The sequence below is a fragment of the Pteropus vampyrus genome, unplaced genomic scaffold (genome assembly GCF_000151845.1).
Source record: "Pteropus vampyrus isolate Shadow unplaced genomic scaffold, Pvam_2.0 Scaffold32, whole genome shotgun sequence".
NCBI classification, from domain to species: domain Eukaryota; kingdom Metazoa; phylum Chordata; class Mammalia; order Chiroptera; family Pteropodidae; genus Pteropus; species Pteropus vampyrus.
Genome location: NW_011888813.1, coordinates 43,199 through 70,122, shown reverse-complemented (window position 1 = coordinate 70,122; position 26,924 = coordinate 43,199). Strand labels below are relative to the sequence as shown.

Below are 26,924 nucleotides of genomic sequence, written 5' to 3'. Positions count from 1 at the left end.
TGTCGGGATCCCGGCGTGGGAGACAGTGTGTGGCTGCCTGTGGTGCTGGGGAGAGCCGGGAGGTAATAAAAGATAGATAGAAATGGACATCCAATTTCCCTTATCAGCCTTCTGAGCAGAAGAGGCCTTGGGCGACATTAATTAACAGATACCAATCAGCCAGCCCGTGAGGGTATGTGTATGTATGTAGGGAAGTGTGGGACTGCACTGGCGGTGAGGGGGAGTCTGAAAGCAGACAGAATGGGAGGAAGGAGGCAGGAGACGGACTAGGCAAAATTAACAGACAATTGAATTGGAAGGTGGCAGAGGTGGAGGGTGAGGTAAGAGCCAGGCTTCTAGAAACGGAGGAGAAAAGACCCCTGTGAGGCTAATCACACAGGTGTGGAATCACTACAATAATGGGAATCGCATGCTTCTGCCCCTTCGTTCATTCAACAAATATTTACTGAGTACTATCAAGTGCTAGGCCCTGTGCAAGGCACCGGGGACAAGCTCAAATCAGAAGTGGTCCTGCCTTCAAGAGCTCACAGTCAAGAGGGAAAGACACCTCAAGTACCACATGTCACCATGAAGTTATGACTTAAGTAGAGCTATTGGGGGAGGCTTTGCACAACAGGAGATGTCGGGGCTGGGCTCTGAAGAGTGAAGTGGAGCTCAAAAGGGGTGGCGAGGGCCTTTCATGCAGACTGCGCCCACCACGGCGTCTGCATGAACAGCTGCCATGCGCTGTGTGCTGAGCCCCCTGGGAGCACCAGTGCCATGCTGTTCGTCTCTTCACTCCCACTGTCAAGCACCTGTCCTGGTGCAAAGGAAGTGCCGACAAAGGTTCAAGGTACAGAGGAGAGAATGGACAAATGCCACTGGGCCTCGACTCTTAGATGACAAGAAAATGTGCTCAAAAAACTTGGTTAGCCCCTCTTAGTCCTTCAGACATGAATGAGGCTTTCAATGCCTTTATGTCAGAGATGGGCCTGACGGGCGGGGCAGGTGGCAGGAGGGACGAAGACAGCACCTTGGAGAGTTTTGTGCCACCACTGCATCTGTGAGGCCTGTGTCCCAACCTTCCCACTAGGCTGGTCTGAGTACTGGACTCAGCCTCTGCCTGCTCTCTTCTTCCTTGAGCATCTATCTTCAAAAGGAGCTGGAAATAGCTGTGCAAATCCAAATGCTCACTCCAAACTGCTAGAGAGCGTACGAGGGCTGCCTCATGTTGGGTAAGGAAGGCAGGAAATATGTGATCTTCTTTCCTAATATTTGAAAAAGTTAAAAAAAAAATTCTAATATTTGAGAAAAGAAACAGTAGAAGGAAAAATGAGAAATAAAATCCGTTACTTGTAGGAGGAAGGAGGGAAAGGGAATAGGGATGGAGATAAGACTTCTGTGTACCCATTTTTGTCTAGTTTTTGCTTTTGAACCTGTCCATGCTTAAAATGTCCAAAAATAAAATGAAATCAAGCACAAAAATGAAAGGCATGTTCTCTTTAACCCAGCATCCCCACAACTAGGAACTTCTCCTAGAAAGAGAAGTATGCTTAAATACACAAAGATAAATCGGTTTGAAATGACCCAAAGCAGGAAACAATCTCAATGTAACTAATGTAATACATGCAATTATTATATAAATGTAATTATTAGTTAAATGAATGGCACATTAGAAGCCACTAGAAAGAATGAGGTAGAATGTGTGTGTGGAGGTGGGAAGACACCAGAGAGCATAAGGAGGGTATGTGTAAAGGTTGCAGATGCCACAGTCAGGCTGTCTGTTAGAATCTCAGCTTTGCTGACACTGGCTGTGACCCCGGGCAAGTCCACCTCTCTGTGCCTCAGCTTCCAAATCTGTGAGATGGGAGTAATAATAGCACTATCGTTATGGAGCTGTTTGAATGAAATCAGCTAATATGTGGAACACCTAGTACACTGCTTAGCCCGGGGTAAATGCTACTGTTGTATATAATGTATATAATTAAATTGAAGAAGCATCGAGCAGTGTTACAGTTTGATCCATGGAAGGAAGGGAAATCCCTCCATGGAGGAAATCCCCAGAGGGATGCATGAGAGAGATGAGGGGTTTGGATCTCATAATTTCTACCCCTCTGTCAGTCACATCCACAACTTTACTAGAAGCACATATTCTTTCTTTTATTTAAACTCAAACAAAGGGGCTGAACCATTCCTCCCTGCCCTTCAGCAAAGCACCTCTCACTTCTGCTTTTTCCTGCTGGGCTGGGTCTTCTACTTCATCAAATAATTAGCAATTCTGAGACAGAGGGGGCTGCTGGGTGTGGCCCATGCCCCTGGGTACAGGGCTGTCCCCATGCCTGCTGACCCTGGTGGCACCGGCCCCTTGAGGTTTGGCCCTGCCCAAGCTGACTGCCCACTGGCCCTCTCTCCCCAGGTACCCTACCTTGAGCTCTGCTGCCCCTGGAAAGTTGCATTATCTATCACCAACTGATCTAATATGGTTCAGGTTCTTCCCAAACCCCCATCCCCCACTGATTTGACAGCACAAGCTCTTGGAATTTAAAAAAAAAAAAAAAAAAGAGCACATAATTTGTGGCAAGTGGAGTTCATAATCTGTTAATTTATTATCGTTTCTGTCGACCTGGAGGGCCATTAGCAGAGGTAATAAAGGGAGATGTAATTATAGGATCTGAGGCCACTCCAGACACAGCTGCTGTCACTCGGCAGCCCATATTTCATGGGCCGCTGGCATTCTTCTCTCCCCAGCAGGAGCCAGACGGTGGATACCTGGGAGCAGGGCCATTGAGGGACCCTCTGTGAGGAGGCCTCTGGGGGTCCCCTGCAGAGGCCATGCACATGTCATCTGGGGCTGGGCAGGGCAGGTGGTGACCCCCCACGGGCTGGCAGGAAAAGGTTCTCCTGGCTGGGGCAGCCTCCAGGCTGCCTGGGCTGGGAGGATAACCAGCTAATAACATATGGAGGCTGCAATTCATCAAGTGAAACCACTGCCTATGAAAGGCTGCTGGTTCTTGTTCTAATCTCTTGCTCACGGAGAACAAGAGTCGGCCACCCTAAAGACTTGAGTTTGTCCTCTGGGCAACCCAATACTTAGAAAATCAACATTTGGGGGGAGGGCAACTTCACACTGACTCGAACAAAAGAGTGGCTGCTATTCTGAGCAAATCCCAATTAGGCTCAAGTTCCCCACAGGACTCATCCTGTGAAAGGGTCCTATGTGTTCAAAAATATGGGAAAAGGGAGCAGAGTGCTGGGAATGAATTTGTGCTCGGATGATCCTTCCCCTGGCTAAGCCGGTCACTCGGTGCCTGCATGACCATGTCAGCTGCTGTTGGTTCACAGCGTCTAATGCCTTTCTGGACTCTTTCTCCTTGGCCTCTGCCCACCAGCCCTGACCCAAAGGCCCAACTCAGGTTCTCCTCGCTCCCCACACAGCCCACGGCATCCCTCCTGCCTCTAAACTCTGTCCTGGGGTTCTTCTTGCTGTATTCTAAGTATCTGCCTTGTCAGATATGAAGTGGGAAGTAGATGGGTAGAGATGAAACGAGGCTGACCGTGGGGTGATAACTGTTGAAGTAGGCTAATGGTCACATTGAGATTCATTATACTATTTGATACCTTTGTTTAAAATTTTCCACGAAAAAAAAGTTTTTTTTAATTACCCATCTTATTCCCAAATGGGGTTTTGGGAACGGAAATTAATCTCATTCTCTGTATCAGCCACGACTTTTTTCAAAAGATCTTACATATAGGTAATGCTCAATAAATGCGTGCAAAGGCAACTGTGAAGCACCCTCTGCATGCCAGGTTCTGGACTAGAGGCTAGAGGGTTCTGAGGTAGGAGACCTGGTTTCCTGTGCTTAAGGGCAGAGTTTTGGGCTCCCTTTCGGAGCTCTATTCCTGAGCTGTCTTAAGGAGCCAGTTCTTCTTTCTGTCCAGGAGCCAAGATGGACAGGAGCAGACACAAGTCCTGGGGTAGAACCCAGGCTTGCATCCTCCCTACTCAACCTGCTCTTTCTTACGGTCTCTCTTTTTAAGAGCGTTAGTGAGCGGGTCTTCAGAAGAGTTTTCATCTAATCTGAGATGGGATTAAGTCAATTAGTTTAAATATATTAGGGACTTGATGTGTCATTGCCCTTAATATGAGGTTTACATGCAGTGGCAGGAGACTCTATTAATTAATTTTACCTTAAACACCAGAAGGTCAGGCCCAAATAATTCAGCATGCAGATTTATGCAAAATGGGCAAATTAGCATTTGAGACAGACAAATGAGCCCCTATGTTTATTTTATTTTTTAATAAAAAAGAATTCAGTTTTGGACAAGGAGAAATGATGATGCAAAAGGAGGGCTTTTAACACTATTAGCAACAAAGATGGTCATACTCTGTGCCATTTATCAAGTACCCACTATGAGCCGGGGCTGGGATAGGTGTGCCATATCCTCCCAGCGACCAGTGAGGAGGCACTCTGTAATGAGTCCCATTTCACAGGCAAGGATACCAAAGCTCAGAAAAATGAAAGATCTTGCTCAAGGCCATTAGGACAGAGCTGGGTTCAGAGCCTAGGTCTGCCTGAATCTGGGGTCTGTGCCCCGGAACCATTCCGCTCTGCCCACTGCCCTCTTGGTTGGGCAGACAGGAGATGGAGCCGGGAGGGAGGAAGACATGGAGGGGGGAATGGGTGCTTCCTAGCTCTACTCTCCCCCCGCCCCCCCACCAGGTGTTGCAGGAGGCAGGGGGATGGGGTGGTGGCAGGAGAGGAAAGCAGTGACCTGGGGGCACCACCAGGAGCCACTCCCGAGCCATTGCTTGATACAGTTCTGCTCAACCTGGAAGAGGAGTGTGTGATGTGGGGGGGAAAGGCGGGTGCAGAGGGAGCTGTGCCCGATTTGGCCCTGGGTTAGTGGAGCAATCCAGGCTGAGGTATCTTAAGCCGTGGCCTGACCCCACATCTGTGCTGAACCAGCACAAAGGGGCTGAACCATTCCTCCCTGCCCTTCAGCAAAGCACCTCTCACTTCTGCTTTTTCCTGCTGGGCTGGGTCTTCTACTTCATCAAATAATTAGCAATTCTGAGACAGAGGGGGCTGCTGGGTGTGGCCCATGCCCCTGGGTACAGGGCTGTCCCCATGCCTGCTGACCCTGGTGGCACTGGCCCCTTGAGGTTTGGCCCTGCCCAAGCTGACTGCCCACAGGCCCTCTCTCCCCAGGTACCCTACCTTGAGCTCTGCTGCCCCTGGAAAGTTGCATTATCTATCACCAACTGATCTAATATGGTTCAGGTTCTTCCCAAACCCCCATCCCCCACCGATTTGACAGCACAAGCTCTTGGAATTTAAAAAAAAAAAAAAAAAAGAGCACATAATTTGTGGCAAGTGGAGTTCATAATCTGTTAATTTATTATCGTTTCTGTCGACCTGGAGGGCCATTAGCAGAGGTAATAAAGGGAGATGTAATTATAGGATCTGAGGCCACTCCAGACACAGCTGCTGTCACTCGGCAGCCCATATTTCATGGGCCGCTGGCATTCTTCTCTCCCCAGCAGGAGCCAGACGGTGGATACCTGGGAGCAGGGCCATTGAGGGACCCTCTGTGAGGAGGCCTCTGGGGGTCCCCTGCAGAGGCCATGCACATGTCATCTGAGGCTGGGCAGGGCAGGTGGTGACCCCCCACGGGCTGGCAGGAAAAGGTTCTCCTGGCTGGGGCAGCCTCCAGGCTGCCTGGGCTGGGAGGATAACCAGCTAATAACATATGGAGGCTGCAATTCATCAAGTGAAACCACTGCCTATGAAAGGCTGCTGGTTCTTGTTCTAATCTCTTGCTCACGGAGAACAAGAGTCGGCCACCCTAAAGACTTGAGTTTGTCCTCTGGGCAACCCAATACTTAGAAAATCAACATTTGGGGGGAGGGCAACTTCACACTGACTCGAACAAAAGAGTGGCTGCTATTCTGAGCAAATCCCAATTAGGCTCAAGTTCCCCACAGGACTCATCCTGTGAAAGGGTCCTATGTGTTCAAAAATATGGGAAAAGGGAGCAGAGTGCTGGGAATGAATTTGTGCTCGGATGATCCTTCCCCTGGCTAAGCCGGTCACTCGGTGCCTGCATGACCATGTCAGCTGCTGTCGGTTCACAGCGTCTAATGCCTTTCTGGACTCTTTCTCCTTGGCCTCTGCCCACCAGCCCTGACCCAAAGACCCAACTCAGGTTCTCCTCGCTCCCCACACAGCCCACGGCATCCCTCCTGCCTCTAAACTCTGTCCTGGGGTTCTTCTTGCTGTATTCTAAGTATCTGCCTTGTCAGATATGAAGTGGGAAGTAGATGGGTAGAGATGAAACGAGGCTGACCGTGGGGTGATAACTGTTGAAGTAGGCTAATGGTCACATTGAGATTCATTATACTATTTGATACCTTTGTTTAAAATTTTCCACGAAAAAAAAGTTTTTTTTAATTACCCATCTTATTCCCAAATGGGGTTTTGGGAACGGAAATTAATCTCATTCTCTGTATCAGCCACGACTTTTTTCAAAAGATCTTACATATAGGTAATGCTCAATAAATGCGTGCAAAGGCAACTGTGAAGCACCCTCTGCATGCCAGGTTCTGGACTAGAGGCTAGAGGGTTCTGAGGTAGGAGACCTGGTTTCCTGTGCTTAAGGGCAGAGTTTTGGGCTCCCTTTCAGAGCTCTATTCCTGAGCTGTCTTAAGGAGCCAGTTCTTCTTTCTGTCCAGGAGCCAAGATGGACAGGAGCAGACACAAGTCCTGGGGTAGAACCCAGGCTTGCATCCTCCCTACTCAACCTGCTCTTTCTTACGGTCTCTCTTTTTAAGAGCGTTAGTGAGCGGGTCTTCAGAAGAGTTTTCATCTAATCTGAGATGGGATTAAGTCAATTAGTTTAAATATATTAGGGACTTGATGTGTCATTGCCCTTAATATGAGGTTTACATGCAGTGGCAGGAGACTCTATTAATTAATTTTACCTTAAACACCAGAAGGTCAGGCCCAAATAATTCAGCATGCAGATTTATGCAAAATGGGCAAATTAGCATTTGAGACAGACAAATGAGCCCCTATGTTTATTTTATTTTTTAATAAAAAAGAATTCAGTTTTGGACAAGGAGAAATGATGATGCAAAAGGAGGGCTTTTAACACTATTAGCAACAAAGATGGTCATACTCTGTGCCATTTATCAAGTACCCACTATGAGCCGGGGCTGGGATAGGTGTGCCATATCCTCCCAGCGACCAGTGAGGAGGCACTCTGTAATGAGTCCCATTTCACAGGCAAGGATACCAAAGCTCAGAAAAATGAAAGATCTTGCTCAAGGCCATTAGGACAGAGCTGGGTTCAGAGCCTAGGTCTGCCTGAATCTGGGGTCTGTGCCCCGGAACCATTCCGCTCTGCCCACTGCCCTCTTGGTTGGGCAGACAGGAGATGGAGCCGGGAGGGAGGAAGACATGGAGGGGGGAATGGGTGCTTCCTAGCTCTACTCTCCCCCCGCCCCCCCACCAGGTGTTGCAGGAGGCAGGGGGATGGGGTGGTGGCAGGAGAGGAAAGCAGTGACCTGGGGGCACCACCAGGAGCCACTCCCGAGCCATTGCTTGATACAGTTCTGCTCAACCTGGAAGAGGAGTGTGTGATGTGGGGGGGAAAGGCGGGTGCAGAGGGAGCTGTGCCCGATTTGGCCCTGGGTTAGTGGAGCAATCCAGGCTGAGGTATCTTAAGCCGTGGCCTGACCCCACATCTGTGCTGAACCAGCACAGAACAGATTCAAAAACTACTGAGTGTATAATCCCAAGAGGTTGAGCTCCTTAGGAAGGGCGCTCCAGCCCAGATCCCCAGGGAGCCCACCCCTGAGTCAAAATACCCAGGGGCCACCAGGGAGTGGAATTCTAGGCTTCCAGCCAGCTAAATGACACCAGCATCACCTCTGAGCCATGAGGGCTCTCTGCAAGCACCTGTCAGTGAGAAGGCTCCTCCCTATGAGCTGTGCACAACATCCTGCATAAGAACTTTCTCACTCACCCCAATCGACTGTGGGTCTTGGCATCTGAAATCTAGCACATCTTTGCTGCATAACTATATATGCTGTATTCATTTTTCAGAGCTGGTGACAAACAAACAACAACAAAAAAGGATCTACAGACAAGATAAAGTGTCCCATGTCACACAGCTAGTAAGAACCCGAGTCCATGGGGAACCACCGACAGAGGGTAACAGAATATTTCCGCCACGCCAAGATCCGAGTTCGTTAGAACCTTAAAAGAATAAGCTGCAGAGACTTTAGAAAGGTCCCCAACAAATAAGTAATGTAAAATACATGGGTATCGGTGTCTACAAAAATAAAATAAAGACTGAGTTCCCGCTGCTTATCCAATACAAGAAAAGCTGAAAGACGGGTTTAGGGCCACATGCAATGAAGAAAAGTCCGTATCGTCTGAAATACGTTCATTACACATACTTTCCATGTTGATCGTAAAATAACAGAATACACATAAGGAGTTAGGCCTCCTTTAGAGAGCAGGCAAGCGCGAGCATGCAAATGACGTTAGCAAATGCCAAACGCTCACACAGGCCCACGTTTCATCCTCAGGACGCAGCCCACGAAGGATGTTATTCCCACAGAGAAGTGGGCGGACCCGCCCAGGGTTACATAGCTACAAAGTTGCAGGCCCAGAATTGGAATCCCAGTCTGATTCCCAAACTGTGTTCTTAACTCTCATTCCACCTTCCTCTAATAGGAAGCAAGAGAACCAATCCCTCTTCTGCATTGTTTTCCAGCATATTTCCAAAAAATTTACAAGAAAACCCTAGTTTTGGGCTTTTAAGAATTCAAAATACTTGCTCTTTGAACATCCCCTATTGTGGATGTAGTCATAGCCCATTTAGAATGATAACCGGTTCTGAAGAGCCCCAGCAGTTTAGGGACATTTCGGGATCATCCAAACACCTGTTCCCCTCCAGTCCCACGAGGAGAGAAAAAAATCCCAGAGGATCACAGGCTTGCCAGGATTGCACGGGGTCACCAAGTCCAGGCCGCCGTGCATCAGAACCGCGGCTGTGGGGAAAGTGGCTGAGAGTCCCCTGGCTACACACTCTCCCCGGTCCCGCGAGACTCACCTGGGATGTGTTTGGCCCAGCCGATGATGACCACGAGCTCTCTGTCCGCCAGGTCACAGAGAGTGGTCAGGGCCTTGATGTCGCCCTCAGGCATGCCAGGGGGAGGCATGGCATAGAGCTTGTCTGGCTCGGCCACCAGCAGATAGGAGACAATCTTGGTCACTGCAACGACCAAAGATGGAAAGTAAATGCCTGGGAAGAGAGGAAAGGGGCTGAGAAGAGGAAAGGGGTGGAGCCTGGGAGGGGTCAGGAAGAAAAGCTGGCAAAGTCAGAAGTGGTTGTAATCTCCCTTCCCTTTCTGACTCCGCAAAGTTGCTGGCAGTGGTGATTCGGGCTCTTGAGAAATACTCCTCCAGGGGCAGTTGCCTGGTGAATTCTTCCAAGAGGAACCTGCTTTGAGTGGGTGGTCAGAGGACCATGTTCAGGATGCTGGGACCCAGGCCCTCCTAGGACCACGCTTCATTTGGAACCACGTTTTGTGACATCCCATACGGAAAGGCTTTCTGAATGAAGTATCATTCTAAAGCTGTGCTTAAGGGCAGAGTTTTGGGCTCCCTTTCGGAGCTCTATTCCTGAGCTGTCTTAAGGAGCCAGTTCTTCTTTCTGTCCAGGAGCCAAGATGGACAGGAGCAGACACAAGTCCTGGGGTAGAACCCAGGCTTGCATCCTCCCTACTCAACCTGCTCTTTCTTACGGTCTCTCTTTTTAAGAGCGTTAGTGAGCGGGTCTTCAGAAGAGTTTTCATCTAATCTGAGATGGGATTAAGTCAATTAGTTTAAATATATTAGGGACTTGATGTGTCATTGCCCTTAATATGAGGTTTACATGCAGTGGCAGGAGACTCTATTAATTAATTTTACCTTAAACACCAGAAGGTCAGGCCCAAATAATTCAGCATGCAGATTTATGCAAAATGGGCAAATTAGCATTTGAGACAGACAAATGAGCCCCTATGTTTATTTTATTTTTTAATAAAAAAGAATTCAGTTTTGGACAAGGAGAAATGATGATGCAAAAGGAGGGCTTTTAACACTATTAGCAACAAAGATGGTCATACTCTGTGCCATTTATCAAGTACCCACTATGAGCCGGGGCTGGGATAGGTGTGCCATATCCTCCCAGCGACCAGTGAGGAGGCACTCTGTAATGAGTCCCATTTCACAGGCAAGGATACCAAAGCTCAGAAAAATGAAAGATCTTGCTCAAGGCCATTAGGACAGAGCTGGGTTCAGAGCCTAGGTCTGCCTGAATCTGGGGTCTGTGCCCCGGAACCATTCCGCTCTGCCCACTGCCCTCTTGGTTGGGCAGACAGGAGATGGAGCCGGGAGGGAGGAAGACATGGAGGGGGGAATGGGTGCTTCCTAGCTCTACTCTCCCCCCGCCCCCCCCCACCAGGTGTTGCAGGAGGCAGGGGGATGGGGTGGTGGCAGGAGAGGAAAGCAGTGACCTGGGGGCACCACCAGGAGCCACTCCCGAGCCATTGCTTGATACAGTTCTGCTCAACCTGGAAGAGGAGTGTGTGATGTGCGGGGGAAAGGCGGGTGCAGAGGGAGCTGTGCCCGATTTGGCCCTGGGTTAGTGGAGCAATCCAGGCTGAGGTATCTTAAGCCGTGGCCTGACCCCACATCTGTGCTGAACCAGCACAGAACAGATTCAAAAACTACTGAGTGTATAATCCCAAGAGGTTGAGCTCCTTAGGAAGGGCGCTCCAGCCCAGATCCCCAGGGAGCCCACCCCTGAGTCAAAATACCCAGGGGCCACCAGGGAGTGGAATTCTAGGCTTCCAGCCAGCTAAATGACACCAGCATCACCTCTGAGCCATGAGGGCTCTCTGCAAGCACCTGTCAGTGAGAAGGCTCCTCCCTATGAGCTGTGCACAACATCCTGCATAAGAACTTTCTCACTCACCCCAATCGACTGTGGGTCTTGGCATCTGAAATCTAGCACATCTTTGCTGCATAACTATATATGCTGTATTCATTTTTCAGAGCTGGTGACAAACAAACAACAACAAAAAAGGATCTACAGACAAGATAAAGTGTCCCATGTCACACAGCTAGTAAGAACCCGAGTCCATGGGGAACCACCGACAGAGGGTAACAGAATATTTCCGCCACGCCAAGATCCGAGTTCGTTAGAACCTTAAAAGAATAAGCTGCAGAGACTTTAGAAAGGTCCCCAACAAATAAGTAATGTAAAATACATGGGTATCGGTGTCTACAAAAATAAAATAAAGACTGAGTTCCCGCTGCTTATCCAATACAAGAAAAGCTGAAAGACGGGTTTAGGGCCACATGCAATGAAGAAAAGTCCGTATCGTCTGAAATACGTTCATTACACATACTTTCCATGTTGATCGTAAAATAACAGAATACACATAAGGAGTTAGGCCTCCTTTAGAGAGCAGGCAAGCGCGAGCATGCAAATGACGTTAGCAAATGCCAAACGCTCACACAGGCCCACGTTTCATCCTCAGGACGCAGCCCACGAAGGATGTTATTCCCACAGAGAAGTGGGCGGACCCGCCCAGGGTTACATAGCTACAAAGTTGCAGGCCCAGAATTGGAATCCCAGTCTGATTCCCAAACTGTGTTCTTAACTCTCATTCCACCTTCCTCTAATAGGAAGCAAGAGAACCAATCCCTCTTCTGCATTGTTTTCCAGCATATTTCCAAAAAATTTACAAGAAAACCCTAGTTTTGGGCTTTTAAGAATTCAAAATACTTGCTCTTTGAACATCCCCTATTGTGGATGTAGTCATAGCCCATTTAGAATGATAACCGGTTCTGAAGAGCCCCAGCAGTTTAGGGACATTACGGGATCATCCAAACACCTGTTCCCCTCCAGTCCCACGAGGAGAGAAAAAAATCCCAGAGGATCACAGGCTTGCCAGGATTGCGCGGGGTCACCAAGTCCAGGCCGCCGTGCATCAGAACCGCGGCTGTGGGGAAAGTGGCTGAGAGTCCCCTGGCTACACACTCTCCCCGGTCCCGCGAGACTCACCTGGGATGTGTTTGGCCCAGCCGATGATGACCACGAGCTCTCTGTCCGCCAGGTCACAGAGAGTGGTCAGGGCCTTGATGTCGCCCTCAGGCATGCCAGGGGGAGGCATGGCATAGAGCTTGTCTGGCTCGGCCACCAGCAGATAGGAGACAATCTTGGTCACTGCAACGACCAAAGATGGAAAGTAAATGCCTGGGAAGAGAGGAAAGGGGCTGAGAAGAGGAAAGGGGTGGAGCCTGGGAGGGGTCAGGAAGAAAAGCTGGCAAAGTCAGAAGTGGTTGTAATCTCCCTTCCCTTTCTGACTCCGCAAAGTTGCTGGCAGTGGTGATTCGGGCTCTTGAGAAATACTCCTCCAGGGGCAGTTGCCTGGTGAATTCTTCCAAGAGGAACCTGCTTTGAGTGGGTGGTCAGAGGACCATGTTCAGGATGCTGGGACCCAGGCCCTCCTAGGACCACGCTTCATTTGGAACCACGTTTTGTGACATCCCATACGGAAAGGCTTTCTGAATGAAGTATCATTCTAAAGTACCGACACCAATGCCAGGAACTGATGCCACCTCCCCAAGATCCACATTGTCCCATAACCCAGGGCTGGGAAGATGGCATTGCCCCACAGGATGCCAGATATCACAGTACAGATGCTGGCAAAAGGGGCATGGACTGCCCTGGCACTCACATGGCTTTTTAGCAGGTGGGGAGATCTGCAAGCTCAGGTACGGGCTGCTCTCTGAGTCCAGCCGTCGCTTGTATTTCTGGCGGCCTCCACGCACTCGGTCAAGACGCACACCTATTGGAGAGGAAAGAGAAAGTCTCATGAGTTGTTCAAGGTCATCAGAGGTGTTAGCACTGACTCGGGATTTCAACACAGGCTAAGTCCTTCACGGCCACACTCAGATGGCCTTGTACAGCTGCCGCATGGCCAGCCTTAGGCCAGGTAGTTGGACAACCCTAAAACAATCGTTGAACAGTAACAGCCCATCCCAGCTGCCCCAGGCCTAGACCTGCCTCTCCGGATTCGGCGTCCCCCTGAAATCCATCCCCAGCAATCTTCAGCTCGTGAGTCTTTCTAAAAGGGAAAGAGCAACAAAAGCATTCCTCCGAGTGTTGGGGAAAGAAGACACGTCATTTCAGATCTGCTGTGGATCCAGGGAGGGTTGCGTCAGCTCGCCAAGAGAGGAAAGGAATCCCTGCCATTGGCAGGTAACTCAAAAGAGCCACAACAAGGATTTTCAAACTTTTCACTTAAGAAGCTTTGGCGGGGGTGGGAGTCGGGGGGTTCATTACAAGTGTCAATTTCTGGATCCCATCCTCAGAGATTCTAGGATAGAGTCCTACAGTCTGTCATCTACACCAGGGGTCCCCAACCCCCAGGCCATGGACCAATACCAGTCTGTGGCCTGTTGGAAACCGGGCTGCACAGCAGGAGGTGAGCGACTGGCCAGTGAGCGAAGCTTCATCTGTCTTTGCAGCCGCTCCCCAGCGTTAGCATCACTGCCTCAGCTCTGCCTCAGATCATCAGGTCTTAGATTGTCCTAGGAGCACCGGTCTCTGGTGCCAAAAAGATTGGGGGCCACCGATCCTCACAGGATGGGGATGCAGGTGGCCCTGGCCACATCTGGAAAATCAATGCCCAGAAGTTATCTCAACAGCAGGTGCTAAAGCAGTGTGGCCACTCCACACCGACGCCCATTTCCAGATGTGAGGCCCAATTCTAGAGATCCATATTTTCACTGGGTCCACACCGCCTTCAAGAAACCCGCCCCATCCCTGGCTTCTGCTGTCTAGACTGACATGTTACTACCATTTGACATCCCCACCAGCAAGCATGGTGGACCAGACCTGGAGCGGGCACCTCATCGAAGGGCACACACAGCTCAGACTGACCACCGACCTCTGTGGCCTGATCTGAAAAGAATGGAACCCATCAAATTAGCTCGAAAGTCTGAACTAAGACAGAAAACAGAACGCCTCTCCTTTTCTTACCTGAAATAGGCCGTGACTAAAAGTCATAAGTCGGGAGACAGAGCCAGAGTTCTGAGTGGAAGAGAACCCTCGGCCTCCTCGCCCTGAGTGACCTGCTAAGTTCAACTTCTGTTTCTTTCCCCAAAGGTAAACATAGCGCTCCAGTCAGTCGATCTTGAGGGCCCTGTCTTTCTTTCTGGCATTTTCCCCTGCCAGTCCTATGCTTCTAAAAATCCACCCTCCTAGAAACACGAGTAGTGGCAAGCCAGTGCTATCAGCTCAGGCCTTTCTTGGGGAGAGGGAAGAGGAAGACGGAGATAATTATAACTTAACAAATGAGGATAGAGACTCCATCTAAGGGTGATTTTCTGGCTGTTTCTTAGGATGTATAGCTACTAAATTCAAGTCTGGAGACAGGAGAAGAAGTTTCCCAGAGCAATGAGAACAATTTAAAGTAAAATCACCATTTACCGAATGGGCAAGGATCAGCCCTTTAAATGCTAAGAGAACTTTGGATGAAGAGGGCCCTGACACCGTCCCCGTGTGCTTCCAGTTAAGGGCGCAGACCACATTCTCCTCCTGGAGGGGCAGGAGGATGCTGTGAGCATACCAAGCCCGCAGACTGCCCAAGGGGACTATCTTTTGGGGGCCAGTCACTGCTCGGCATTTTCATCAACAGCATCCTTTTTACCCGACACCTGGAAACTCAGTATCCCACCCTGCTTCCTATTTAAATTTAATACCCCTATTGTGGGTCATCGGATTGGGAGCCTGTGACCAACCCCCACTGTGGATATCTAAGTGGTCCAGGTCCTCTTTCTCCCTATCCTCTGGAAGTCGAAGATGGACTGGTGACATAGGCAGAGCCCATTGGCTTTGAATCAGGATCAAATGGCACAAAGACACGGAAGATGAGGACTGGCGAGGGCAGCAGTGGTGCCCTCAGCAGCAGGAGTGTGGGCGGCCCTGGACCAGACTCTCCAGGTTAGTGCATCTCCTGACTTCGACTCTCCAGGGCTTCCTCTGGTCCTTGTGCAGCCTCTGAGTATGGTCCTCGAGCCTCCTGATAGGCTTCCAATGAATTCCCCTTCTGCTTGAAGGGTGCGAGTGGGTTGCAACTGAACACTTCTATAGTTAGGTTCTCCAGGAGCAGACCCTAAGATAAGGATGCACACGCAGACAGTTTATCTGGGAGGTGATCTCAGCAGGAAAGGCAACAACGAAGTGTGTTCCTGAGTAGGCTACTGCTGTGGGCAACTGAGGACCCTGGGAGACAGTGTAGAACATGCCTCAGTACCCTGATTCCAATGAGAGCTTTGGGGGCATTTAGCAACCTCTTCCGCAGTCACTGGCACTTCATGGGTCCAGGCTGAGCAGACTGTGGTGGCCAGAGAAAGCCCTGGGCAGAGTTGCAGTCACAAGGTAGCAGGTCAGTGCACAGTATGTGATAGAGTGCTGAGTAGATGTGGGAGGGACACCGATGGCTGCCTTCCTTTTCAAAGTGGTCCAGGGCCAGCAGCATCAGCATCATCAGAATGCTTGTTAGAAATGCAAAAATCTCAGGCCTGGCCCCCAAGGAATCAGAGTCAGCATTTTAACATATGCATACAAGAGTTTGAGAAGTGCTACAGTCCAGAATCCTAGCAGATACAGCTGTCTAATCAAATTCCATCAGTCCCTGAGACCTTAAAGGGGACAGCTGAATCCCACCCAGCACAAAAAGTAAACTAGCACAAAAACCAAACGCACGGTTGGTAGGACTCAGGTAGACATTTGCCCTTTCAGTGAGCAGAAGGAGGAGGTGCACAAATGGAGGAAGGATGGTCTTTCCTGTGAAGGTTTTTTTCGGGAAAGTTCCCTTTTTGGCAGTTTCTTGACCCCGTCCTGTGACACAGCCACAAAGCACCTCCCCCTGTCATTGTACCAGAAGGGAGCCAGCCTTCCACCAAGCTCTCCCTTTGGAGAGCTGGCAGACCAAGGGTGAAAATGCCAAGCTTTATTCATGAAGGATGGTGAGGATCCTCGTTTCCTGAGCACCTACTATGTGCCAGGGTCTGATGCGGGGTCCGGGATGAGCCCCTTCTCCACTTCACCGACTTTCTTTCCTAGAAGCCAGCCTCATGAGCTCACCCCTCCCACCCAGCCCACCTGACCCCAGGCAGCTGTCAACAGGAGTGGGAACTGCTTAACGAAAAAATAAAGAGTCCATCCCTTAGTAAGGCGAGGAGATGGACAGTTGTCCCCTGTTGCTGCCTCCATCTGGAATGTCCTCTGTCCTAATACAGGACCTGACCCTTAGAGGGTGTTCAAGAAAGTCTTGATGAATACAGCAGTGGATGTGCCTCCTTCCTCCCCACCCCCGTCCAGGCTGGGTACCTGTTCCAGGGCTCCAACAATACACTGGCCTGACCCTTATCAAGCTCCCCTTATGCCCGGGGCTGTCAGTCCTATTCCAGGGTTTGCCACAGCACCCGATGCGCAGATGGGTGCCTAGGAAATCAGAACCATTACTATCATCATCTCATTATCATTTCCCTTCTCCAGTGCTGTGTACAACTCTCTGGAAAATCACATTAATAATGATAATGCAAACCAGCCAAATTCACAGAGGACTTTCTGTATGTATTGCCCCATTTAATCCACAGTGTGTAAAGCAGGTGCTCTAATCCCTATTTTATCTTTATTATCACTTTTTTTTCCCCCAGAGAGATTTAGTAATTTGCCCAATAAAAGAGCCAGCATCCAAGCTCTTTGCCATTCCAGGCTATGACCTCCCCGGGTACAGCAAGTATAAACTCTCCTCTAAATTTTCTCCCCTAGATCTTTACAGCACAGTGGTCAATGGCTCCAATCAATAAATGTATCAATTAGCAGGTTATTTTTTTTTTTCAAAGTAGCCTGTTGGGTTTGATTGTGCACAAACTGATACCTGGTGTGAGCTGTCTGCTCTCCTCGCTTCCTGTCTGCTTTTCCAAGCCCTACTCTAAGCACAGGCCCATAATCGCTCTAGCCCATGAGGTCCAACAATCAAGGTCCCAGGCCTGTCTTGGCCCCTTATGAGTCATGCAGCCTTGCTTTCATCATCGGGTGTGGGGGAGGACGCAATGGTGATACCAACTTTGCTCGCCGCGTATGGCTTTTGTAACAGTCAAATGACGTGATATTGGGAAAACGCTCGGTAAATAGGAAGGTGATTCCGGTAGGCTAGGTGAGGCTGTCACTCCCATCGCTCTGTGCTTTGGCATTCACCTAGCACTTCACATGCTACCTCCTGCTTGTATCCCTCTATTCCCACCAGCTCTTCAATTCAGTGGGCTCTTAGAGGACAGGGCCCAGGTCTGCTCCACTGGCCGAGCTCCCCCACTGCACTGCCCCACAAGCAGGGTTTGTTTACGATCATTTAAGGCAGAAGGATCCTGTGGCAAAGACATGTGCTTCTCTTCCCATGGGCTGGGGTTGGGGCAGATGGGCCCCCACCTAAGGGAAGTGGCTTCATCCTTCCTGCCCACACTATATTCCCAAAGGCAATTCACGTCCTAGTTGTCCCCTTGAAGGCCCAGTTCAAGTATTTACTGAGTTCAGACCCCTCCTGGCAGAGCTGCTCATGCCCTTCCTGGATGCCCTTTGCTCATCCTGTTATAGTAACTAGTGTCAAAACAGCAACTCTTCACAACATGTCATCTGCCCATCTCTCTTGTGGACTGTAGGCATCTCCAGGGCAAGGACTTTGTAGCCCAATCAAGTGTCTGAGTAAAATAATGTGCCCAGCTAAGATGAAGCCTTTCAGACTTAGGAAACAGAAGAACCTCAGGATCTGGTCTTTTCCCCAGTTTCTATTTATCCCTCCAGCCTCTAGAAATTCACTCCCTCAAGGCAGCCCATTCTTTATGGAATTTTCTCCTTGTATTGAGCTAAATTCTCTCTCTAGATCACTTTCCTACCCTTCACCCACACAACAAGACTATATCCTTCCACAAGATAATCCTTAATGGACTTGACATGCTTGGGTACTCTCCCTTCCATGGCCAAGCACCTTTATTGTCTATATTTGTACAGTGTTTTCAGGCCAATCACCTCCTTGCCTTCTATGCACTTGTTTTCATTGATATGATCTGCTCTGAACTGTGAAGGAGCAGCTCTTCAAGGGCATAGACAGTAGACAGAAGTCTGAATTTCTCTGCACTCTGCCTAAACAGACATTGGTCAACTATGTTTATACTTATTATTGTCCAATGTGTTTTTATATTTTCTTACGTATGCTACTTGCAATTTTAGTAAAGAAGAAGCCCCTCCCCAAGAGGTCATGGTATGGACTGAGTTCTCATCCTGAGAGCTACAGCAAGACGTTGGGTCATGATTCCTGTAGAAGTAAATCACATTCTAATGGTCGGGTCTGGCAGACATTATTAGTTGTCTACCCAATTTTCATTCTATTCCCCTTATTCCATACGAACAGAAACAGGATTTTGTGTGTGCAGACAATGCACTCCAGTCAGTCCCAGAAACCTGTTCCCCTCTTTCCCAGTTTCCCTCGTCATGTTACCTAGGGCTCATCACATGACCTGGTTCTGGCCGATGAGAGGTAAAGGTTAAGTCCATGATGGGGGCTTCTGGGAATGGTTTTGCTTTTCTTATAAAGGAGACAAACATCTTGATACAGCTATTTTTTCCTTTCTCCTGCCCTGATCTGGAAGGTGAAGCCAAGAGCTGTGGCAACCACCCTGCAACCATGAGACAGCCATATGAGGACACCAAAGAACACCGGAAGAAAGAACCTGAGCCCTGGGAGCTATGGCTAAGAAGCCTGTGCAATGCTGGCAATTGCCCATCTCCAGACTTCTTGTCAGTGAGGAAATCAATCTCATTTATCAGTGCTTAAGCCACTAGCAGTCAAGTTCTCTGTAATTTGTAACAGAGAGCAATTTTCACTGATACAATGGGCAATTACTTTTAAATTAGGTTGCTTAAGTCTTACAAATGCCAAACTGGAAATAAAAAAAAAAAAAGAAGAAGAGAGACTTGAAATGAGAGTTGCCTTATTGTTTGTGTTCTTATATTAGCAAAATATCTAAAAAGTAGACTCAGGGAGCATATCAAAATACTAATTTATTAACAATTATCATCCTGGATTATTAGACTGTATCATCTTGATACTTTCTGGATTTAAACAAGCATGAATAAGACTCATCTGTAAAGTATACCAGATCTCCAAATTCCATGCTAAATACATATTCTTTGTTTTAAGCGCTGTTCAACATGTGCAGACCGAAATGTCATCAGTGTGCCATGATTACAAAGAAGATTGATAATCACTGGATACACATGCCTGTGTAGACTGAGTCCTTTAGTTGAGCCTAGGACTAGATAAGGAGCTGTCCCCTTCTTGGCCATCATGATAACCTCCCTAACTCTTGTAGACACAAGTATAAGCAGAAGTTCATGTCCACTGACCAGTTGTTACCTGGTGCTGGCCTGAGCTTTGCGTGGATATTATTTCACTTAGGGATCGCAACAACCCTGTGTAGGAGCTTCTATCATTATCCCATTTTACAGATGGGGCAAGTGAGACTAAGAGAGATGGAGTAACTTGCCAAGGCCACGCAGGGCGGAATCGAGTCTGAGTCCAGGGACCCATGCTCAACCACTCTGGCATCTTGTGTTTTTCAAAGAGCCAAGAGTCTCTATGATGGAAGAAAAGCAGCAGAGAGACCCGAAGCCAGGGCCACAATGCACACTTCCTGGGGCACCACTCACCTAGAATTCAGTCTCACTGGTGACCCTGGATATACATTTGACCACACATGGCAGCCTGTGTGGCCTCAGCTGAGAACAGCCTCCCGCGTTGCTGGTGAAGGGATCCTGCTCAGGAGCCATTTGAGAACCACATGTGTATAATCTGCAGAAGACCCTCCTGGGGCGTCTGTGCTGCCAGAGCCAGTGCCGGCTCCGTGTGAGCAGCGTGCTGTGCTGGTAGGTGGGGCTTGCTGTGCTTCCTTTATCCTCCAGTTCCACACTCTACTCTTGCTCGTCCTGCTTTGTCATTTGGGATCCCTTATCCTCTGGCCTCCAACTAGGTGTGCTGCCTCGAGGCACTGCAGAAGATGAGGGAGCAGGGAACTTGGAGTTTCGTCCTTTCCTGCTGGGCCACAGTGTGGCCAAGACTTTGATCCCTACATACAGCCACAGTTCTCCCTTGCTTCCTGGAGCCATCCCACCCCAGTCTCTTCAGCTGGGGGTGTCATAGGCTCCCTATTGTTGCTTGTCCCAAGGTATGTCACCAGCTCTGGTTGGTGTTCCCTTGACCCCACCCACCCCTCTGTAAATAGTTCCTTCACTAAATCTTCTTTGCTAACCCTGGGAGGGGACACCTAAGCTCTGCTCAAGACAGTGGGGAGGTGGGATGGGCTTGGTCACCCTTGCAAGGAATAGGGGGAAAGACAAGGTGAACAGAGGTGCTGAGATGCTCCATCATAATATCTGCATTCGAACACCCAGGGACCTTCTTGGCTGTGGCTTCCTACACTTGCCTGGTGGCTGTTTATTTTGAGAGTAGCAACTGTGTGGAGGCCCAGCGAGGTCTGTGCTGCTAAAACAGAAGGAAAAGTACTAGGTTCAGGGTCAGACCTGACTCTACCCGCTACTACCTGAGTAACCTAGAGCAAGTGTTTTTGCTTCTCTGTGCCTCAATTTCTGCACCTGTAAAATGGGGATAATAGTAGTACTTACCTCATAGGATTTTTGTGAGGATTAAACAAGTTAATACATGTAAAGCACTTAAAATACTATAGATGGCACATAGTAAGTGCTCAATAAATGTTAGCTAACATCATTAACATTAAGAAATACTTCCCCGTTTAAACCATTCTATATCTTGACTGGTACAGTCAATATTCTGGCTCTGATATTGCCCTATAATTTTGCAAAATGTTACCGTTGGGAGAAGCTGAGTAAAGCCCACATGGAATCACTCTGTCTTATTTCTTAAAACTGCACGAGAATCTACAATTATCTCAAAATAAAAAGGTTAATTAAAAAAATTTTTAAAATAGTTGTAGAGATGAAATATGGTATAACTGTTGTGGAAAACAGCTTGGTGGTTCCTCAAAAAGCTAAACAGAATTATTGTATGACCTAGCAAGTCATAGTGAAGTCAAGAACTCAAACAGATACTTGTAAGTTTGTTCATGGCAGCATTATTCACACTGGTGAAAAGATGTTGGCAATCCGCATGTCTGCTGACAGAGGAATGGATAAACGAAACGTGATATTATACTTACAATGAAATATTATTCGGTCATAAAAAGGAATAAAGTTCTGATACATGCTACAACGAGAGTGAACCCTGAAAACGTTATGCTAAGCGAAATAAGCTGGACACAAAAGGGGAGACGTTGTATAATTTCACTTATAAGAAATATCTAAAAGAGACAGAAAGTAGATTGAAAGTTACCAAGGAGTGGGGGAGGGGAGAACGAGGAGTCATTATTTAATGACTACAGGGTGTCTGTCTGGGATGATAAAAAGTTTTGGAAATGGGCAACGGTAATGGTTGCAAAACATTGTGAATATACTTCATGTGTCACTGAATTGTGCACTGAAAAATGGTTTTTAAAATAGAAATTTTGCCATGATTAAAAAACATTAATAATGTAATACACCTAAAACCATTAATTGTACGCTTTAAATGGGTGGATTAGATCTCAATAAAGCCGTTAAAAGATTTTTTAAAAATATTTCACCTTTCTCAGGTTAGCGGAATTAAATAACAACATTTGTGACACATAGCAAAGTCCTTGGCACATGGTAGGCACTTAAGAATAACTTCTTTCCTGTTATCTGCCTATCTAAGATGGTAAGGTCTGGCTTGAATTGCCAGCTTTCTTCCCTTAGTTTTAACTACCATGGGTCAGATGTGTTGAAAATCCATAGGAAACTAAAATTCAGAGAAATTAAATATTGTGCCCAACGGCACACAGCTCCAACACAGGCACTCTCCTGACGGGATGGAGGAGTCACCTCTGCCCAACCCGAAGACAGAGACTCTGCCCTTGGCTGCAGTCACACCGTTCCCAACCCCCTGCCAGTCTCATCACTGGGCTGCTGTCCCTGTGTCTGCAGTGTCCGTCCAATCCCACTTCCCAGCTTAGGGCACAGGAAACAGCAAAGAAGCTGCAAGGACCCCTCTGGGGCAGAAACTCCTTGGGAAGAGGGGAGCAAAGCTCCCCAAACCTCTCAGGAACCCATGTCTCATTGCTGATCTCTCCAACCCACCGCAGTCACATCAGAGTCCCCAGAGTTGGCGGCCGCTACGTTCCTGGATCAGATGTCCACTTGCTGACTCAGTAAGATCAGGCTTCTGACTTTTTTCTTAATGGAAGTAAAATAATTCTCGCTTCCCTCCACCCTCCTCCTTTCTTCTCGGTTTCCCTCCCTGAGCTGGACAACAGCCCAGTCTTTCGGAAGTAAAAATAGCCGAGTGTGCAGGGCAGCAGCCGTGGGGGGCAGTTTAAATTTCTTTCATTTATACCCAGGCACTAAAAATAACCAGTGAGAGCTCTGGAAAGCTCAGCCCCGCACCTGGCCCAGAGCCTGGCCCAGGCCTGTCCCTGTCACATTTTTCTTCCCAAAGGAAAGGCTCAGCTAAGGCCAGAGAGGGGAAGGTCTCTGGGCCTGTGTCCTTCTCCTGGCTTCTCTGCAGAGCTCCTGTCCACGTCTAGGGCCGGGGTCTCTCTTGACATTGCAAAGTTTTCATGGTCAAGAACCTTCTCTTCCCTTTGCCTGGAAATCCCACTCCCCTCCCTCAAATTCAACATCCTTGGCTTATCAATGATGTAAGCAGGTTCACGAGTGCGCAGTGCTTCGTGGTTTACAAAGCTGTTTCCACGTCTCCTTAGACCTGCACGACAATGTCGAGGAAGGCGGAGTACAAGATTATTACTTTCCCATGTGAAAACTGAGGCTTAGAGGGGTCAGGGGACTCGCTCACGGTCACACAGCCAGGAAATGTCAAGAGGGAAGATCTGAATCTTGACCTCCCGGTCCTATCTCTGTTGCCCTGAACTTGACGGCATCTGTCCTGTATGATCATAGAATGCACTGGAAGCTTTGAACTATATAGACCTTGAGGACTTACTCTTTGTCGGCAGCTTTGGGATGATGTCCAGGAATAGATAATTTTTCAAACCTCCTCTAATGATTCTGATTATCTGCCAGATCTGGGGAGCACCGTGCCAAACCTATTTTTTTCAATACTTTTTATCCAACCCGTGTTCTTCCCAGAGAGGTTGGGGGTTGACTCCTTGCCTCTAAGTTCTACCAAACTCTAGGTGACTCATCTCCAGGAAGAGGAGAAAACCACCCAAGGGTGGCGTGGGTACCTGGGGCTCCTGAGGGTCCCGAGGTCGTGGATCATGCGCACATGCTGACAGGCCTGCCAGCCCAGTAGAATGCCCTAACCACTCGTCCACCTCCCCGGCATATGCGAGACTGTGTCGGCCACCTGTCCTGCAGGGATTTCTGGGTGACAGGTGGGCTTGCCTTGCTGCCTAGGAAAGGATGTCTGTTGCTCTGGTGCCGCATCGTCATGGTGGAGAACACCTCACCGTGGACTCCACAAAAGCCAAGAGAGCCTAGCAAGTGGATGGACACACATGCCACCCAATATTCCAGGGCTTGAGCCAACCGCTCCAGGGTGGGTAAAAATGGTACTGAGGGACGAGCTTCCAGTCTCCTGCCCACCTCATGCCACTCTCTCCTGGAGATCCTTCTCACCCCAAGGACGTTTCGGCAAGTCTGTGCTATCGGTGCATTCCCAGCTGCCAAGAAGTCCCCACAACTGAACATTCAATGAGGAAAAATTATTTCAGCCCAGCCTCCCCTTGCTTTCCCGCCCTCTTTTTTTCCCCTTTGAGAAAGGGCTATGGGCTTTGCTACTGGCCAAGCCATCTACTCTGAGTGGAAAGGGGCTTCTCAGAAGGAATTCTTGCATAACCAAGCAGATGAGATTCCACCTGGATTCCACCCAGCTTTGTTATTTACTAACTGCATGACCTTGGGCAAATAATTTAAACTCAGATGCACCAGATTAGGCTTGGTAAATAGCTGTCGGCCATGCTACCACCCTCCATTTCCTAGCCTGTAGCAGACCTTGCTAATCAGTCATGACAATCTTGCCTACTGATCCCAGGCACTGCCTAAGAAGCCTTTCAATCATGCGCCCTAGGCAGCTACTCCCTCCACCCTAGAGCTGAGAACCCAGCTAAAGGCAACTTGCCATCCTGGAGCCTGAATGGTTCTTTAGGTCTTGTCTACCTCTAAAAGTCTGATTCTCCAACCACAGGTCTTAAGCTGGCTTCAGGAACCTCTCAGGTGGGCTTCACAGGTTCTGTGAAACTCCTAAATTGTCCGCAAAATTTTATGTGTTGTTGCTTGTGGGGTTTTTTTTTAATGGTAGAGTTTCACTGGTATTTCAAAAGGACTCATAAGTCCCTAAATCAAGAACAAGTGTGTTAGAGGCTTTCTGAGTGAACAAGTACGCAAACAAACAAATGAATAAATAAGATAAGACTGGGAGAAATTCAAAAAGGAAGTAGATAAGGGGATACTGTAGAAAGTACCAAGAGAGAAGAGAGGCCTTTCTGAGATGACATTTAAGTTGAGGCTAGAGGACGAGGAGCCAGCCATGGGGAGGCCCCTCTAGGCAGAGGAAAGAAACAGCCTGAAGATCCTAAGGTGGGAAAGCATCTGTCATGCTTGAGAATCAAAAGTAAGCTGGTGAGGCCGGAGCAGAGTGAATAGGAGTGAGAGGCAGGAGGAAAAAATGGTAGGAGAGGACACTGAAGAGGTGGGCGGGGTTAGATCATGCAGGGTCTTGAAGACCAGAGTAAAGTGTTTAGATTTTATTTGAAGTGCAACAGAAAGTCCCTGAAAAATGTAAAAAGCAAAGCAACAGAATCGTATCAGTCTTTTAAAAGGTCACTCTGACTGCTGTGGGAGTCAGATGAACAGGACCAAGAGCAGAATCCTAAGTCCAGTTAGAAAACTGTTGTGATGGTCTGGGACAAAGATGGCGCTTCCCTGGCCCAGGGTCATGGCCATAGAGATGAAGGAAAGAAGACAGATCTGAAATACACTGTGGACATTGACTAAGGAGGAGTGAGTCTAGGATGACTTCTAGGCTTTGCTTGAGCAATGGGTATATAGATGTGCCATTCCTGAGATGGGGAAGCCTGGGAGTGATGCAGGAAGGGGTGGGACAAATCTAGAGTTCCTCTCTAGACATGTTGCCTCCGTGATGCCTCATAAGCGACCCAAGGAGAGATGCCAGTAGGGCAGTTAGATACTGGAATCTTAAATGCAGGAAGGGAGTTGGAACTGGAGATCTAAAATGGAGGGTCATCTCTATCTCGTCTTGGGTATAGAAGAGATCACCTGCAGAGTACAGGTGGAGAAGAAGGCCTTGGTTCCAAGTCCGGGAGAATACCAAAATATAAAGGTCAGGAAGAAAGAGGAGGAGTTTGCAAAGAAGACTAAAAAGACTGATTTTTAGAGAGGTAAGGCAAGCAGGATGTCAGAGAAGCAAAGAGAAAACGGGTAATAAGGAGGCTGGCTACCTTTTTGGAGTGCTGCTGAGAGGCCAAGCAAGAGGAAAACAGAGAAGTACCAGGTTTGACACCTCAGGGGCTGTGGAGGGCAGGCTCAGGGTGTGGTCAGGAATGAAGCATGACTGGAGCAGACCTAGAGTGACCACCTGATCGTGCTCAAAACTCAATTCCGGCAGGATCAAAGGCCTAAACAGGCAAGGCAGATTAAGAAAACATCTTTACAACAGCAGGTTAGGAGAAGATTTTTTTAATGACATAAAAGTGCAAACCGTAAAGGAAAAGATGGATAAATTCAATTTATTAAAATTACTTTTGTTCATCAAAAGACTCCACAAAGAGAAAGAAGTGACAAACAAGACTTCTGACACTGACAACTGAAAAATGACTAACAAAGTGACAAGAACATATAAAGATTTCTGTGACCAATGATAAAAAAATAAAGTAGAAAAATAGGGAGAAGTCTAAGACAAGTACCTCACAGTAAAGGAATCCTAAGAGGCTAATAAACATGAAATATGCATATCTCATAGTTGAGAAAACACATGTCAAAGCAATATAAGACACCGCTTTACACACACTAGCAAAAACTTAAAAGTGGTGAAGATACGGAGCAACCAAAACATTTAAACACGAAATGGTAAATAGTTTAACATCATCTCTTAAAGCTGAAGATATACACACCTGACACTTCCACTCCCAGGTCTGTAAGTCCTTACGTGTGTACAGTAAGAAACATTGTGCACAGCACTGTTTGTAATAGCAAAACCCCAGAAGCCCAAATGTCCATCAGCAGTAGAGAGGCTAAATAGACTTTACGAAACTCATACGATGATACTGTATAGCAGGAGTTTGCAAACTCAGGTCCGTGACACAAACTCAGCCCTCTGCCTGTTTCATCAGCACATAGTTCATTCACTTATGTATTGTCTGTGGTTGCTTTCGCATTACGACAGCACAATTAGGTAGTTAAGACAGAGCCTTTTGGCCCACAACCTAAAACATTTACTATCTGGTTGACGCCTGTATTACATACATGAAAATAAGTGAAGAGAGCACCGTGCAACAAAAAGCATTCATCTCAGAAATACTGACTAAAATAACCACATGCAAAATGTGTACAGTATAATTTCACTTAAAACTAAAAAACATGATATCATTAAAGATACAAATACGTGATAAAATAAATTATAAAAAAAGTCAAGAGAAAAATTGCAAAATCAGAATAATGGTTACCTCTGAGGGTAACAAAAATGG

The 26,924-nt window shown here is 48.0% G+C and overlaps 1 protein-coding gene across 2 annotated transcripts in view; it reads right to left on the bottom strand.

Moving 5' to 3' along the window:
* The window catches only part of ESRRB (estrogen related receptor beta), a 62,196-nt gene that overhangs the window by 8,224 nt on the left and 27,048 nt on the right, over window positions 1–26,924 (bottom strand). For both annotated transcript variants that reach the window (XM_011357045.1, XM_011357044.1), the window contains 2 exons: window positions 12,782–12,892; window positions 12,106–12,267 (listed from right to left, as the gene is read on the bottom strand). In XM_011357045.1, the coding sequence (XP_011355347.1) occupies window positions 12,106–12,267; window positions 12,782–12,892 (273 nt within the window). The remainder of the gene's footprint in view (window positions 1–12,105; window positions 12,268–12,781; window positions 12,893–26,924) is intronic.